This window comes from Semicossyphus pulcher, unplaced genomic scaffold, assembly GCF_022749685.1.
Source record: "Semicossyphus pulcher isolate SPU_LCO1_2020_fin unplaced genomic scaffold, fSemPul1.0.p SCAF_18, whole genome shotgun sequence".
Lineage (NCBI taxonomy): Eukaryota > Metazoa > Chordata > Actinopteri > Labriformes > Labridae > Semicossyphus > Semicossyphus pulcher.
Window position 1 is genome coordinate 720,769 of NW_027211691.1, and position 16,732 is coordinate 737,500.

The window sequence follows — 16,732 nt, forward strand, 5'->3', positions numbered from 1 at the left end:
TATATTTTCAGTGTCATGTTGTGAACTTGATTTCTGTTGGGACCCCTTGAAAACGAGATGGTGCACCTCGAGGAGTTTATCCTGGTAAATCAATTTAAAAAATGAAGCATTAATTGTTAAATAATCAAACTAATTATATCTTTAAATAAACAAATTAAAGGATTGAATCTGTACGTGCAGATTAAATGTGGTGTTGTTTTATGTTTTGTCTTCCTGTCATATTTCTGTCTGTCAGAAGATTGTGAGTCTGTTGGTGCAGGAAGAGAATATTTTAAATATTAAGAAATCTAAATTAAATCTTATTGTTTAAAAACTTAAATTAGACGTTTCTTACATGGAGAGAAAAAAGATTAGCAGGTCACTTTAGACAGTATTTCATCATAACGTTGATTATCACACTTTTTATTTGTAATAAAAAAAACTTGACTGTAACTTGGATATCACATTTAGACATTATGATTATTCATGAAGTATTAATAAAGGTATATAATAAGGTGGTAAGGATGTGTTTTCTCCCCCATCTCAATGAACGATTCAAATTATTTATTATGTTGGAAAAACAAACATGGACACAAAATCAAACTGAGAACATGTAATGAGGAGCGGCTGCACGTTAGAGAGCGTGTTCATCACCAGTGTCCTCGTCTTCCTGTCGCTCCTCAGCAGCAGATCAGCTCTCTCTAAACCAGGATTCAACTGATCCAGACTTCTGAAACCTGGATCTGAGTGTGACGGAAACACTCTGACAGTAAGCTGAATATAATTGTGATGTGAACTAAACAAGACATTGAGGACGTCTGTTAGCCTTTGGGAAGCACTGATCCACATTTACACCATTTCATTACTTTTAAAAACCAAACATCTAATCGATTAATCCTGAAACTAATCGAGAGACACGGTGAGCAGCTTGGAGAATGTTTGTGAGTGTGTTTTCTGTTTTTAAGATGAAACCCTGAAAGCATCACTGCGTGTGAGCTTCACTGCTCCAGTCCGGGATGGAGAAAGTCTTAGACTGTCTCTTCTGCTCTCCTATCGTGTAGTCCACGTGGATGCAGACGTGTCTCGCGCTCTCCTCGGAGGGATACATGCTGACCTCTCCGGTAACCACCGTGTCCTGCACCACGTCCACCGGAGCGTCCAGGTACAGCACCGCCTGCTTCCAGTGCGTTTCCGGCTTGAACGGGGACGTGGAGAGCACCAGCGGCTTGTCCGGGCAGGGGAACGTGACCGTGAAGTGCACACAGAAGGCGTTAACCGCCGCAGAGCCGAAAGACTCGCACGTGAACTTCCCCTTCACCGACTTCAGCTCCTCCACGGTGACCGAGTACAGGTCGAGCTCGGCGAACCGGGCCGGGTGAGAGAGCACGTCCTCCACGTGCACAGAATTCACGGTGATGTCAGAGTTCATGATGCATTTACGGGCGAACCCGGACATGGCGGACATGTCCACACCGTACTGGTCCTTCACGGTATACCAGAAGTGTAGCCGGTCCTCCACCACCGGGTCGCTGATGGGGGAGATGTAGAGCTCGGCTTTGCTCGGCAGGATCATCCCGCCCGGCTTCAGCCACCTGTCGCGCGCGTACAGCACCGAGTTTAACATGGACTCGTGCAGGAGGGCATAACCCATCCACTCGCTCACTATCACCTCCACCGGCTCCGGGAGGTCCACCGTCTCCACCGTGCCCCGGATCACCTCTATCCGGTCCTCCATGTTGTTCTGTCTCACGATGTTCACGGCCTGCTCGGCGATCGAACACGCCTCCACCGCGTACACCTTCTTCGCTCCGGCTTGTACACAGAACATGCTCAGCACGCCGGTTCCTGCCCCCACGTCCAGGACCACCTTCCCCCGTATGGACTCACTGTTCCGCAGGATCGCCATCCGGTACGTGTTGGTGCGCACGTGGTCCGCTATCATCTCCTCGTGGATCGTCACATCGGTGTAGCTGTCGAAGTAAAGTCTGTCCTGCCGGCTTTTATCCAGTTTTCTTTTCTTTCCCACATGAGACATCTTCTCCTCTCTGCTGCTCCACTCTGCTGTGTTGTTGTGCTACTTCCGCGTTGTTTAACCTGGAACATGTAGTTCCAGACCTCTCATAATACTAGAGATACACGTTTAATTAAACTACAATTCCCGCAATCAAATCACAATGACGCAGTGATGCTGCATTCGCTGTCAGAAAAAAGATGGTTCATATGAGCTTCTGCCGGATAGAGGAGCCTGCGATGGAAGAAACGGCGCTTTTACCTCTGAGTTTAATTTCATGACAACTTCGAATAATGACGTTACAGATACGTTAATAACGTTAGTTACAGAAAAACCATAAACCAAACGATCAAGGGAGATTTACAATAAAATTTCCTGAATGATCTCAGAGATTATAAAGTTATAAAAGTACAAGAAAAACCTGACAAATTATGATGAAACAATGTTCACGTGTTTGAGAAAACAAACTAATTTACATTTGTAAATAAAACTAAACTTTTCTTTGTGTTTTTTTAAAGAAGAAACCACAGCGCTTTACTCTGAAAGGCTATTACAGGAACACACACACACACACACACACACACACAGACACGCCTCTGTCCTTGTGTTATCACTTATTAAATTATACTTGAAATTAGATTTAACAAAAAGGAAATATTCATGGCTTATGTGGCATTTCCTGTTCACCGGCAGCTCTGTGGGCCTCCGTCTCTACATGAAACCAATGGGCTGTAGATAAAGTAGCCCACCATTCTACTGTACAGAGTCTACAACATAACAAGCTGCTCCACACAGCACCATCATTACAGGTTTTCTGAGCTCTCCCAGAGTTGTGTCGGGCAGAGCGCAGCTGCTCGCTGCTCGGCGCTCCTCTCTTCTCCTCGTCCCTGTGGGACCTCCTCCAGTCTGTTTCAGAGATCTTTGGCAGAAGATGCTGGACAAATGAGCGGAGCTGTATCCCATTTCAGAGAGATGAAAACAAGGAGAGGAGGAAGGCAGCGAGATGCTGGCTGGTTGTTGTTTTTAAGACTACCTTTAAAAGCAAGAGGACAGCACGAGTGATGCAGGGAGTGTGAAATAACAGCATTGTTAAATCTGAGGAAAATACTGTGTGGGCGGACAGGTGGGAGTATGTTTGTGCTGTCACATTAAAATTCTGCGTTTGTATCCAGCGCTGCCGTTTAAGCGGCGACACGCCTGAGAAAACGTTTGCATTTAATGATTCACTCTTTGAAATACTGAACATAAAGCAGGGACACAGTTCTGCATGAGATGACACATTTCAGCCTGACGAATGGAAACAGCCGCCATCAAGAGAAATGAGCCAAACCTTTGTAGTGAACGCTGACGCTCCAGTGTCCTACTTTTGGATATCGAGTATTTCATGACTTTTCACCAGGAAACACAATAAACACGTGTAAAGATGCTTTGTGAAGCTAAAGGGAGCCAAACACCACAGCTGGACGTTGGACTGGTCAGCAGAAGAACAGGACAGAGGACGGACTCGTACAATAGGAGGGATGGACAGCCCGAGCGTCAAACAGGCTGTATCTGTGGAGTGTGGTTGTTGGCAGGAGGGTCTGCAGGTGCTACTGCTGGTCGACAGACAGAACAGACAGACGAGCAGCTGTTGGCCGCCTCGTCCTCTCCTCCTCTCAAGCTTCAGGTAAACCTGCTGCCAGCCTCACAGCCGACAGCAGCTCGCTGAGACGCCGGGCACCGCTCACCTCTCTCCTCAAGGTAAGAGAACTGCAACGTGTCAGTGAGCGTGCAGAGGAGAGTCTGCTGTCTCACAGGGTCAGAGGTCACCCAGGTTCAGGTCAAATTAAATAATGAACCTGCTATTCAGATGTTTCTTTTTTACATGGTTAACTGAATAGCTGCTCGACCAGGTGACGAGGATTCTCTGAGAACATCAGGTAAAAACCTTCAGAACATTTTTCAGCTTCGTGATAAAACAATGTGGATATAGAAACTTGGTCATAAAATCGGTGTAAATAACGAACCTGTTGGCGCTTCTTTGCACAGTGTGGTCGTACAGTATGTCTCGTTTAATGTACATGCACAGAAGCAAGCGGACAAACTGTACCTTCACACATGTACACATCCAGTCCCACTTCGCCTGTAGAATCAGAACACTGCCTCTCTCTCATATCAGAGGAGGACTTAAAAAGGAGCCACATGTTTGCACAGATATTCTCACTTCATCCTCTTTAATTAAACTTGGCACATTCCTGTTTGCTCACCTAAATCTGAGACCCACATAGCACTGATCTGGGATCTGATCAGGGGGTGTGAGGACGGACAGAGGAGTGCCTGAGCGTGTCTTCATTGTGTGTGTGCTCCAGTGCTCTGAAACATGTTGTGTAAATCCAGAGATAATGCAGCCGGCGGGGAGACGGAGGAGAAAGCAGCGTGAGCTCAGGCTGGTGGGGCGCGACGGGACGAGTGGAAGTCCATCGCTTTGGACCACGGCGGGGGTCGTGTGAAAATCCACAACCAGCTTTTGTTTTTATCGTCGCCTCCCTCAAGATCCAAACATCTGTGTGTGTGTGTGTGTGTGTGTGTGTGTGTGTGTGTGTGTGTGTGTGTGTGTGTGTGTGTGTGTGTGTGTGTCAAATGAGGAGAATGTTTTGATGTCGTGCAGAAGCCACGTGAAACACGACACTGGTGATAAAATAAATCAACTGAATTAAACAATAACTGATAAAGTGAAATGTGTATCTGAGGAGGAGGAGGAGAGAGATGAAGGGCAGGCCGTGTGTTCGCTCTTTGTACATGAAGACCAGCAGCTGTTCTTCTTCATGGCCAGCTGCTGTCAGCCTGCACAGCCTCATGGGAACTGCCTGCGTCCTGTCAGTGCTACTGGACCTGTCAGCTGCTGCAACACACACACACACACACACACACGCACACACACGCACACACACACACACACACACACACACAACAAACAATCTTGCATGCTTACATATGTACACACGCATGCATAGCAACCTGCACAAACAGCATGAAGCCTATGCAAGACGCTCAGCTTAGTCTGATACACACATGCACACGCTGCTCAATAACTGTGACTCTTTTTTTAAAGACGATCTGATCCTGAGTTTCTGTTGTGACCCGACGTACACTGCTGCTTTAACAGCACAGGAAACTAACAGACACATTGCATGTGTTGTAAATCTTGATGGTGATCCGCTCTGAGTAAGTCCCTCATGTTAGGCGCTGGTTTAGCTCAGTTTGTGGAGCAGGAGCACATACAGAGGCCACAGTCCTCGACGCTCTGATCACAGGCTCGACTCCCGGTCTGCCGATCACTTGGTGCGTGTCATCCCACACTCTCTACTCCCCACACCCTCTCTCTCTCTCTCTCTTCAGCTGTCCTATCTAATAAAGGCCAAAAATAATCTTTAAAGAACCCTGTTATTAGACGAGCGCTGCAGGAATCCTAACTTAGAAACAAGCTGAGCTAATGAGAGCTGCAGCTCAGCTCGCAGCCCCTCCTGACATGCTGTGTCCTCTATCAGAGAATTTCAACGTGAAGTTGCTTTAAATTGAATGTTTTGACTTTGTTTACTTTAAATAATAGGAACATAAAGCCTTAAACATGAGATAAACTAATTAGTGCTTGTTATTGATCAGCAGCAGCCGTGTGCTGATGTTAAACTGCTGCTGTGACTTTGTGGTGTGCGTTTGTACGACTCATGAAACACAGTCTGAGTTTATGATCCAACTGTCCCACGGTTGGTGTTTAAAAGCAAACAAAACATTTCTATTAAATCACACGACTAATAAATGTTAAGATTAGCACCTCGTCCCTGCTCTACTGTACTGAACACACACACGAACACGCACACACATCCTCACACATCCTCACACATCCTCACACAGCCATCAGTTTTGGTTCCACGGTCGCCCATTTCAGAGGAAGGCAGACTGCTGAGCAGCAAACACGAGGCTGCGATGGCTTCTTATTGATCGCTCACACAGATCAATACCTGGAATCTTTGATATCTCACTGAGAGAGAGAACGTGTGTGTGTGTGTGTGTGTGTGAGCGCTGTGTGTCCTAACACACACTCATCTTTTATTCTTACAGGAAACTTTATTCATCTTCAGCCAAAACACTGTTTCACACACCGATGCATCTGGATGCCTTTTCCGAGTGTGTGTTATCTGTGTGTGTGTGTGTGTGTGTGTGTGTGTGTGTGTGTGTTATCTGGCTTCATGCTCTGACATCTCCCTATATGAACACAGTGTGTGTCGGGACTTATCAGAGGAAACTTGTAACAACGGCCGGAGCAGAAATTTCCTGCCCCAGGTGTTTCAATCCCCGTTTGTACAGTCCACCAACCTCAACACACACATGCATGCACACACACATGCACGCACACACACACGCGCACACACACACACACGCTGATCTGCCTTCTTTCAAGCTCACCACCAATCAGTTTACAGGATCTCTGCCTGTCAATCAGAGCTCCTGTAATCACTTCATGAATGAGTCTCTCCCTGCAGACTCTGCTCAGCGTCAGTAACATTACTCAGACGTGAGATTAAATTACTAAGAACAACCTGCACGTGAAGCCGGAGCGGGAGCGTCAGGGGGCATTACGCTGACACACACTGAGGAGTGTGTTAAATGGAAATATGATCTGATTGTTAAAGGAGGTTCTGTGATAAGTAACAATGAAGTGTATCACGTGTTCAGTTATCTTTGTTACCATATCAGAATAATATTTCTGTTTGTTCTGGAGAGAAGGAGAGCTCTGCGGAGAATGATGAACATTTTAAGACTTAGCGCTGTCGCCTCACAGCTAGAAGGTTCCTGGTTCGAGTCCCGGTTCAGACGTAGTGGGCCTTTCTGTGTTAGTCTGCATGTTCTCCCCGTGCATGCGTGGGTTCCCTCTGGGTGCTCCGGCTTCCTCCCACAGTCCAAAGACATGCTCGTTAGGTTCACTGGTGACTCTGACCGTAGGTGTGAATGTGAGCGGGAAAGGTTGTCTGTCTCTGTGTGTCAGCCCTGTGATTGACAGGTGACCTGTCCAGGTGTAACCCCGCCTCTCACCCAATGACAGCTGGGATAGGCTGCAGCGACCGGCGACCCTGAACAGGATGGATGGATGTTGGAGGTATCTGAGCATGTGAGCGAAGTTAAGCGAGTTTCTTGAGGTGCTCACGACTCGCTCACGACTCGCTCTCAAACAAAGGAAAAGTCAGAGCTGCTTTGTATTTCAACAAACCGCCTAATCGTCATCTTGTCGTGTTGCAGGTATATTACACCTGTGAATCCACCCAGTTACCTGTCTAAGGTGCTTTGTACACTCATTATTCTTCCTCGCATCAGCTGAGGTTTGATACATCCTGGGTCGGGTTTACCTCGAACTCGCAGTGTGGGCGGTACCAGAGTGTTCGGGGTCTTCCCTCTCTCCAAACATCCTGCGAGTCCCGCTCCACTCACACACTGTGGCAGCTCGGCGTTTCTGACTGGCCACCATATTGTAATATTCACAGCTAGAGAGGAACGACTACAACTTAAACACCTCCTCATGAGAAATGTGTAAATGTGTCTTCCTCTTTGGCCAAAGAACTGATGCTGTCAAAACAAACACAGAATGCATTTTGTAACTCATCTGTTGCCCTTTGACCCTTGTTTCGTGCTGCCTTTGCACCACATGTGAATTACTTCTCTTCTTATGGAAAAACAATGGAGGCAGAATTGATTTCTTGGTCTGCAGTCTGTGCTGCGATCCATAGTCCTCGTCCTGATGTGTAGAAGAAGTAGAAGAAGAGTCAAAGGCTCACGTACAATCAGGATTAACAGGTTATTCTAATTTGTAAAGAAACATCCAGAAGCCTCAGTACACACCTGAGTCTGCATACATTACGCCCACCGGGTTTCTGTTAATCCATTTCAGGACTTTACAATAAAAGGCTGACTGTCTGCTTGATTTGTTTTACATGAAAAGATGCAAAAATATGCAGAAGGAGTCGAGCGGTTCTTCACAGACAAATTCTTTGACAAAGAGTCGTTTAAAGAACAGTTCGGTTTGACGAGAGCGTCTTACCTCAGAGTCTGGAGAGGGGAAGGTTTGGGTTTATGTCTCCAGGGATGAAATGTTTCTTAGTCAGAGGGTTCGGCCCAGACTGAAATATCACAACTGTAAGATGAATGACCTTCATGCTCAAAGGAAGAAACACGGAGACTTTGTTGAACTACTTCATTTTATCTGGCACCACCATTATCTGGTGTCTCTACCTGCAGTGACGCTTTCTTTCAGGGCTTACCTCCAAACAATTCAAGTCATCAGTCCAGAGGACCCAAAGTTCACTCTCACAGCGCCCTATCACACACCCAGCGCAAAGTGTCACTGCTATTTAAAGGGCGCATTATGGACATACATGGGAGAGTTCACAACACGAGTCTGCTTGTCACTCACACGGGGACGCACAGACGTTGTTTAAGGGACAAACAGCAAGCTTTGGTTTCCCTCGTCTCCTTAAATCATGATACTGCTGTCGGTTTGTTACCGATCTGGTGACGCAGGAAGACGTGGACAAGCTCACCGCTGCTTCACACACACCTGCTTCACCTCAGGGAGATTCCTGCTCGAGCCACGCATGAGCCAAAAACTGCAGAGACACCGAGCTCTCCATAATGCACACTCATTCTGATGTGCACTTTCTCTAATACTCGCAGAAACACACACACTCACACACGCAGCAGTTTCTGTTGGGCAGTGGGATTGCTTCAGTCCACACAGAAAGGCCCACTAAGCTGAACCGGGACTCGAACCAGGAACCGTCTAGCTGTGAGGCGACAGCGCTAACCACTGAACCGCCGTGCCGCCCAAACTCCAACATCAGGTGTCTTTCTCCTCGACAGCCAATCATCCGAGCTTCTTCTCACTTGGTGGATGTAGTGTCCTGTAGTGTCCTGTTCATCAGTCTGCTTCCTGTTGGTCTGTCATTTGTCGGTCGTATAGACGCGCCAGTATTCGTTTCAATTAATAATTAATTGATTAATTCATTTCAGTGTGTTTTATCAGCAGATAAAAACTGCAAAGGACCAAACAGAGGTGGAGTCAGTAGAACTAACCAATAGGAGCACAGAAACTTTTCAGCCAATGAAAGAGGAGTAACATGCTTCTTCATTCATCCTCAGTCCATCCAACAGAAGTGTTAAAACATTTCATTCATTCATTTCTTACAGTTTCACTTCCTGTGTTTTCCTTTGGCTGCATTTAAACACACACACGCACACACACACACACACACACACACACACACACACACACACACACACACACACACACACACACACACACACATACGTCTTAGATGAGGCGTCACAATAAGCTGACAAATCCAAACAGGTACGATTATTATTGGTCTATTCAATAAGATAAAACAATGTATGCAGCATATTTGTATAAATTCATGAATAAAAACACGTTTATTATTTATCATGTGCGACAAATCAAAAATCTCACGACATAAAAAGACTTTTGTGTGTTTTTTAAATAATGTGATTCTTGCTTTTAGGCTACAGAGTGTAACTGTGCACACGTGGACTAAAACACGACTGCTTTGTTACCCTGAGTTTTAATTCTGCTCATGCAGCTTCATCATTTACAGGGAAAGAATGAAATCAGAATAATGAGTCTCTCTGCTTGTTTCTTCCCTCCGAGGCAGCATGTGTTGGCTTTTGTATCCTGAGTAAGATATCACAACGAGCCGGGGAAGCGCTCCGTCTGAGCTCCTGACAAACAGCAGATAACTGACACGCAGCAGTTTACACACTCTGACACGTACAGCCTTCAGCAGCAGCCATAAAGACAAGAGATATCGAACATCATGAAGCATTGTACAATTTTCACGCTTTAAACATTAAGGTATTTGTTGCTCTGCCGTGATGCAAGGTCACGATGCATCACGCGGCTCTGTCTCAGCTTCATTTGTGTTTATTCTCCCCTCCATGAACGGAGAGAGAGAAAGCTGCACCTCCGAGGCGATAAGATCCTCCGGCTCGTTCTGACGCTGACCTTGGGCTGCAAAGTAAAAATCGATGCTCTTTCAGGAGGACAGAAAGCAGGATTCACTTTCTGTTAAAGTACTGAGAGTCTTTTCTAACAGGAGGAGAGACAGAGGGGGGGATAACTGTGTGTCACAATCACCTGAACAGACTCACACAGACTCTGGGGTACAGGATAAAGACAGAGGACAGTGTATAGATCATTATTTAAAGAGAAGTATGAGGCAGTTAGCTTCATCTGTCTCTGATCAAACCTGCCTCACTCGGCCTTATAGAGCTGCTGATGCTGCTCTCATCAGTATCTGTGTTTTTACAATAGATGAAATGTCCGGGTGTGATGTGAAAGTAGACGAGCAGAAATGCTCCAAACAACCTCCTGTACGCGGCCAGTTAGCCAAGTTAGCAGCTAGTAGCTACAGAGCTGAAGGTTCCCTCTGAAAGTGAAGACCAAAACACACACAGAGGTACGTGAACGTTGGATCTGATGTGTGAAAAAGAAGCTGTAACTCACAAAGTCGCCCTACGCACATCATAAAGTGTTTCAGTGTCCTCTTAGCTAACTGTGTTACGAGTCTGCCGACGGCCTGTTCCAGCAGAGTTCTCCTCCCCTGTCGCTGCCCGCGCGTCCCTTTTAAAATCCTGAGGCAGGACGTGGATGGTTAAAAAGACGGGCCTTACGTCTTCCTCATGCAGCGTATGTCTTTTATACATCTTTTCATGTTCTGTTTGGTGTTTTATTTTGCAGGTATTCAGCCATATTACTGCCAGGACTCCAGACCCTCTGAGCAGATGTTCCACCAGAACAGGTTCCAAAGTTCTGCTGCATCCTGGATTTAACACTGCATCATTTGTTTGTGATTATTTAGGCACACAAGAGTCACTAACAACCCGGAGTGTTTCTATCCCTTTGTGAAGAGTCAGGATGGGCGGAGCCAGACTCTCCTTCAGTACAGCTCAGAGGTCGCTCTGTGCAAGGCTAGTGTGAAGTGTGCAGCTTGTGTCGGCTGTGAATCTGTTAATAAAGTTTTATTTAGAGAGTCTGTGTCCCATGATGCTTTAAATATGATCACATGCTTTAAAGAAACTGTATGATAACAGGGACAGAGCAAACTCTACTGAGACCAACCGCCATCCCATAATTTCATCTTTTCTGACGTGTAAAATGTAAATACATGTGTTCTGTTGTTAGATGCTGAACATGTTCTGATCTTGTGTATCAGTGAGATTCCTCTCATAGTCTCTTGTAGCTCCACTGAACCCGATGCAGCCTCTGCCTGCAGGAGATGAGGCTCTCACTCATGCTGTGTGTGTGTCTCTCCTGTGCCGTGCTAACAGAATGACCGACACGTGTGCAAAACATAGAATGATTGATCATTGAAACCAGCATGCAGAGGCTTTGAGTATTTAATGCTGACATCACACAGAGACAGGTGCACAGAACAAGAGACGGCCCTCTGTGGTCTGCTCTCCTCTCAAAACAACATAAAGTAAGTGAAGGACTCAGAGGCCGCGGGGCTGCAGACAGACGCTGACTGAGGACAGCTGGAGAGATTTAGCTGTACAGTATTGCTTTCCTCCAACCAAACCAGGAAATCCATTCAGCACATTAGCACGACTGCTAATTGCTGAGGTCTGTGTGTGTAACTGCACGCATCGATCGGCCCACAACCTCCAACAGTTCAAATGGAATGGTGAAATTAAAGACCGTAAGTGGACAGATAAAGATTTTGTGCCATGTTCAGCTGCAGATATGAGACGGGGGCGATAAAGCTGCATTTGTCGGTCTGTAGAGGACGTTATACACGCACTATAAAGCTACACGTTAGCATCTTAACTCTTCAGCTAACAGGGACACGAGCTGTTCCAATCACGCCAGCTTTACACACGTTGTGTCAAACTTCCTGTCTCACCTCATAGCCTAAAACACACAGTAACAGATGCATGCAGCGGTGGCCATAAACACACTCTCTCTGCATTCTGCTGTTTGCTCGTGTTGTTTACCGAGCACATGAGTTTTTTGTTCCACAGATTTGACCCAAAGTCAAATGCACAGACTTGCCTTGGGTGTTTTTGTGTCCCTGTTTGAACCTGTCATGGTCACTTTGTGGGCCCCGGGCAAACATAACCGGTGTCCTCAGGCAGGGTAAACAAAATGCTGCTGTCCGCCCGGAAACACACTCGTCTCCACATATAAAGAAAGCTCAGAGCGGCCGTCTGCTGGCTCTAAAACACATATAAAGTGTGATGTTTCTTCTTCTTGTGGTATGTGCACATCACCGAGGGACCGTCTGATGTCCTCCCTCAAACTTTTACCTTTCTCTGGCTGCGTATAACAACCCTTCCTGCTGAAAGTAAACTGTTGGAGAGCTTTTGTCTTCACTTTGAGTTTCTAAAAGTTGCACTCGGGGATCCAGCGAGCCATGACTCTTCATTTTGCTTTGTGTTCTTCCCCCAAACAATGACATCATCCATCTGAAGCGGCGCTCTGCACAGCTACCTCCATCCTGACCTCTAATTGGGAGGCAGTTTGTGCCGGAGGGAACATTACACTGCATTCCTAAATGGCTACTGTGGGCCACTGCACAGGACATTTAGTTAAAGTTGGTCATTCTCCGTCCCCTGAGAGCCGCTAAAGAGTTTGCCACATTGCCTGGAAGAAAGTGCAGAGACATCCAATGTGCTGCGGCTGACAGGATTGTGCGGTGAGGTCCCTGGATGCAGTCAGGATGGCAGCGCGCGCAGCATGGAGCTAAGTAATGCCCCGCTGCATCCGCCTAATAAGCTGTAAATAATCGCTCTGCTCTTTTCTCTCTCTTCTCGCCGACATAATAAGAAACATTCAGTCGGATCAAGTTTTTCCAGCAGCTCGGGAAACGGCTCCCTCGTGCAGACTCTCTGCTTTCCAGCTTTACCTGAACACAACATGGTTGTGAGTTAGAGACGAGGGGGCTCCAGCACTCTGTGTGAACCTTTGAGTCTGTAATGAACCAAGTTATTCTGGCATGTAGCTTTTCCACAATAGTGTACCTGATGGAGGCAAACACAGGTGAGGTGATGACGTCAACCCTCAAACAGAAATGGTCTGCTGGAGCTTAACGTGACGTCATGAAATCTGTACGACCTAAAGGCTGACTGAATAAAGCACATTAATAATCTGTGTTTTCCTGTTTGTATTCTGTGTGTATTTAATGTTATCTCATGTAAATCTGTGTTGCTATTCATTAAAAGCCCCTTCATGCAGCTCCTCAGCTGTCTTTAAACACACACTGATGGTTTGGACCTGAACGTGTGTTCAGTCTGATGCAGCACAAACACGATGCAACACGAGCCCTGAGAATCATGTGATCAGGTTTAACTCTAAACTCTGAGCTGTGAAGTAAAGTCATCACATTGTCTGACGGATTGTTAGACCTCTTAAATAATGAAATCATTAACACACTGCATCATTTTAAACCCAATTAATTTCCTTTAATTAATCAATACAGCTTTATTAACTACAGTTTGTTGTATGCTACGGAAGCCCAAAGCAGACATGACTCGGGAGCAGCTTTGATAATTAACACACCCCGTGCTCAGAGCCCTGTCGCCGGGCAGAGTCAGCGAATAATACCGCTAGCTGCACGGCTAACTTTGATCTTTAGCAAACAGCAGCAACACTTAGCTCCAGCTGTGAGCTGCTACACGAAGCACCTGGAGCACTTCTGTTGTGTTGACTGGAGCTGCAGAACGCGCACGCTGGAATCAGGTGTGCCTCGATCGGACGGTTTAGCTTCCTCTGATTGGTCAGTGGACAACGTGGAGGTGAGCTGATTGGCTGGTTAGCTGAGGCGTAAAGACACAGTCAAAGCTGGTAGCTCGTAACTTCAGGTTCACACATGCAGAGAGGAAACGTGTGCATCTGTAACTCAGACTTTGTGCGGCCCAAGTTTAAGTCCACAAACACAAACAGTTTCTACGGCTACAGAAACTTTTTACACATTCACAAACTTTGATGAGGACACTTTTTTTATGCATTCACAGATTTAGATACCTGCATGCAAATGTTTGTCACGCGCACACAAAACATGAACTACAGCTGCAGGCTGTGGACAGTATTTGTGAACATTATTCTGCGAGCCTTGTTGACCTTCATTTGACCCCATAAATGTAGAACTGAGGATGATCTAACCTTTAATACGTTCACTTTCCGCACTGTGTATTTAACATGACAGATAAATAAATAACAAAGCATTTTCAGGCTTTGAGTGTCACTGCGTCGGCGTAGCAACATGTGTCACCTCACTGCTGCTGCCAGCCGTCCCAGGTCAGCGTGCTTCCATCGCTTCACTTAAACTAGAAATGAGTTTGTTCAGATTCTTCTCTGTGGTGAGTTTTAAAAAACACCTGCAGTGTGTGACAGGTGCAATCATGCCTGATGACTCTATGAATACAGCTGCAGCCTTCATGTCTCTGATGTGAGCTCACAACAGCCAGATTACTAACTAACTGCTCGTCTAATGAATCCTCTCGCTGACAGAGACCCAGCAGCTCCTCTGTGTGCACGGCAACAGGAACAAATCTGCCCGTCGGTCTGCTCCTGTTTCGAGCGTGAGCGAGACCTTTCTGGATGATAAGATAACGCTGTGGTCTGCTATGAAGATATCGCCATGTTAAAACTCCTTCCTTTGGATCCTCTCCGGAGCCAGCAGTGTGAGAACGTGTGGATCATTACGTGAGACAAAGTAAAACGTGAAGCTGTTTAAATTCCTTCGGTGTTAAAAACGTGTAAAACAACAAACTGCAGGTTTTCTTTCATCTGCTTCCAGCCGATCGACTGTATTTAATCCTTTAAATCTTTTTACTGTTATGTTAATGACCGAATGGCCCAATTACATCCCATAATTAGCAACTAAACACACACACAAACAAATGCATCCCATGATGCATCCTGCCTCCCGCCCTCTCTCGCAGGGCCTCTGCTTCTCCTCAAGGTGACTAATTTAATTCTCCTGATCCGAGCGACCTCTGCAGACTTGTTTTGATGGTAATGATTTCCTGTCCCTTCGCCTCAGCAGCCAACAGAGCGAGTGCAGCGCTCTGCTTTATGTCCACCGCTCGCGCATGAAATGTGAAGTGAGCTGTTAAGAGATCCTCGTGTGTGACCGAGGGTCACTGTGCACATACAGGTGAAGATGAACACGCTCTGAGGCCGTTAGCTGAAGAGCTGTAGAATGTTCATGTGGATGGGTTTGATTGTAACATCAATTTACACTTTCTGCTGGGAGAGAATAAAACCTGAACTCAAGCAAACACAAGAAGGTGGAGATCAACAGAAAGTACTGCATGTGCAGACCTGTCCACTGTCAGCTCATGCAAACGTCTCGGTGAAAACAAGTTCAGGACAAGCTGAAATGTTTGACTCCCTCTGCGAGCTCGAGGTCTTCACTGGACCCAGGACATGTTAACAATCTAATGAGACCTGTTCTTTGGAGCACCAGCCGTGCGTCAGTTCAAACGTAGCCCAGTTTAGATTTCTGACAGTTTACACACTACGAACAGTTTAGGTGTTGCACCAGCTGGGATAGTTCCAACGTAAGCATGAGTTCAATCTTACACCTAGCTCTCAGCAGGTGTGAGGTCCTCAGTAAATTACCGGTTGTCATGGTGCATTGTTGTGTGTTAACTTGGAGGATGAGGAGGAGCAGAGCGTTTCACTGGCTGTTGTATCAGCGACGTTGATTAGAACTCTATGAGGACTTTGATTTGTGCTCCCCCTTCTTTTTCCTCGAGCAGAGATACAGAGGAGGCCAAACTGACGCCCGACATCCCGATTCACTCATCGTCCCCACCGTGTCTTATGCACCCTCGGTGTCAGAGTCCAGTTCAGCCTCACTGTGTATATCCTGGCTTCTGTAACGTTAACGTCACTTCCTGTCTTCAAACTCCACCATCTGACACACCTGACCCTTCTTGCCCAGGTGTGTCTCTGAGAGCAGCGAGATCATCTCAGCAAGATTTTACAGACCCGTGAAATTCTCCTAAAAAGCTCTGATACTAAAGTTTCTTTAACTTCTCGTGGCCCCAGTGAGAAACAGGCTGTTTGACTGATGCGCTCTTTAGTTGTTACAAACAGCAGACAGAGGTGATCGTAGAGACACGATCGTGTTTCTTTGAGGAATTAAGAACGATTTAATGGATTTCCATCCTCATAAAACATTTGCAAATCAGATTCTTGAGGATAATCTGAAATCCTGCTGCGTTTACATTCATGTGAACCTGCCAGCAGTCGTCTTCATCCCTGCTTGGCACATTTCTGTGTTTGTTGGCGTGTTATCAACACTTGTAGATCAGTGAATACAGTGTGAAGTCACAGCACAGTCAGGGCCTCACGCAAGCTCATAGGAATTTATTAAATGGGGAGCAAGTCAAGCGAGAGCACAAACTTCCCAAACAGAGCTGAACACTTTTGGAAATTGTTTGTGTGAAGCTCTAATAACTGATTCTTCAAGCTGCCATGCAGTGAAGCATGATGGCAGAATATGCGATCAACAGCTGTGTCCCAGTTCAGCGGCTGAGTCCTTCGAAGGAAGTATTTAAAGTCCGATTGCATCACAGCGGCACGTCGAAGGCTGTCCCGTTCAAAGGCTGCTTCAGATGTGGCCGACAAATGTGTCCTCCTTTTCCCGGGCCGCGAACGATCCATCAGGTGCATCCTTCCCAACGTTG

At 46.3% G+C, this 16,732-nt stretch overlaps 1 protein-coding gene across 1 annotated transcript; it reads right to left on the minus strand.

The window, feature by feature from the left end:
- Positions 1–427: 427 nt before the first annotated feature.
- On the minus strand, positions 428–2,032 carry prmt6 (protein arginine methyltransferase 6). Its single transcript, XM_069667646.1, has one exon. It carries the CDS (start codon positions 2,012–2,014, stop codon positions 962–964), a length of 1,053 nt encoding a protein of 350 aa, XP_069523747.1. The 5' UTR covers positions 2,015–2,032; the 3' UTR covers positions 428–961.
- Between the last annotated feature and the right edge of the window lie 14,700 nt (positions 2,033–16,732).

Coding starts and splice junctions, on each gene's coding strand:
- prmt6 (XM_069667646.1), bottom strand. CDS start 2,014: ATGTCTCATGTGGGAAAGAAAAGAAAACTGGATAAAAGCCGGCAGGAC.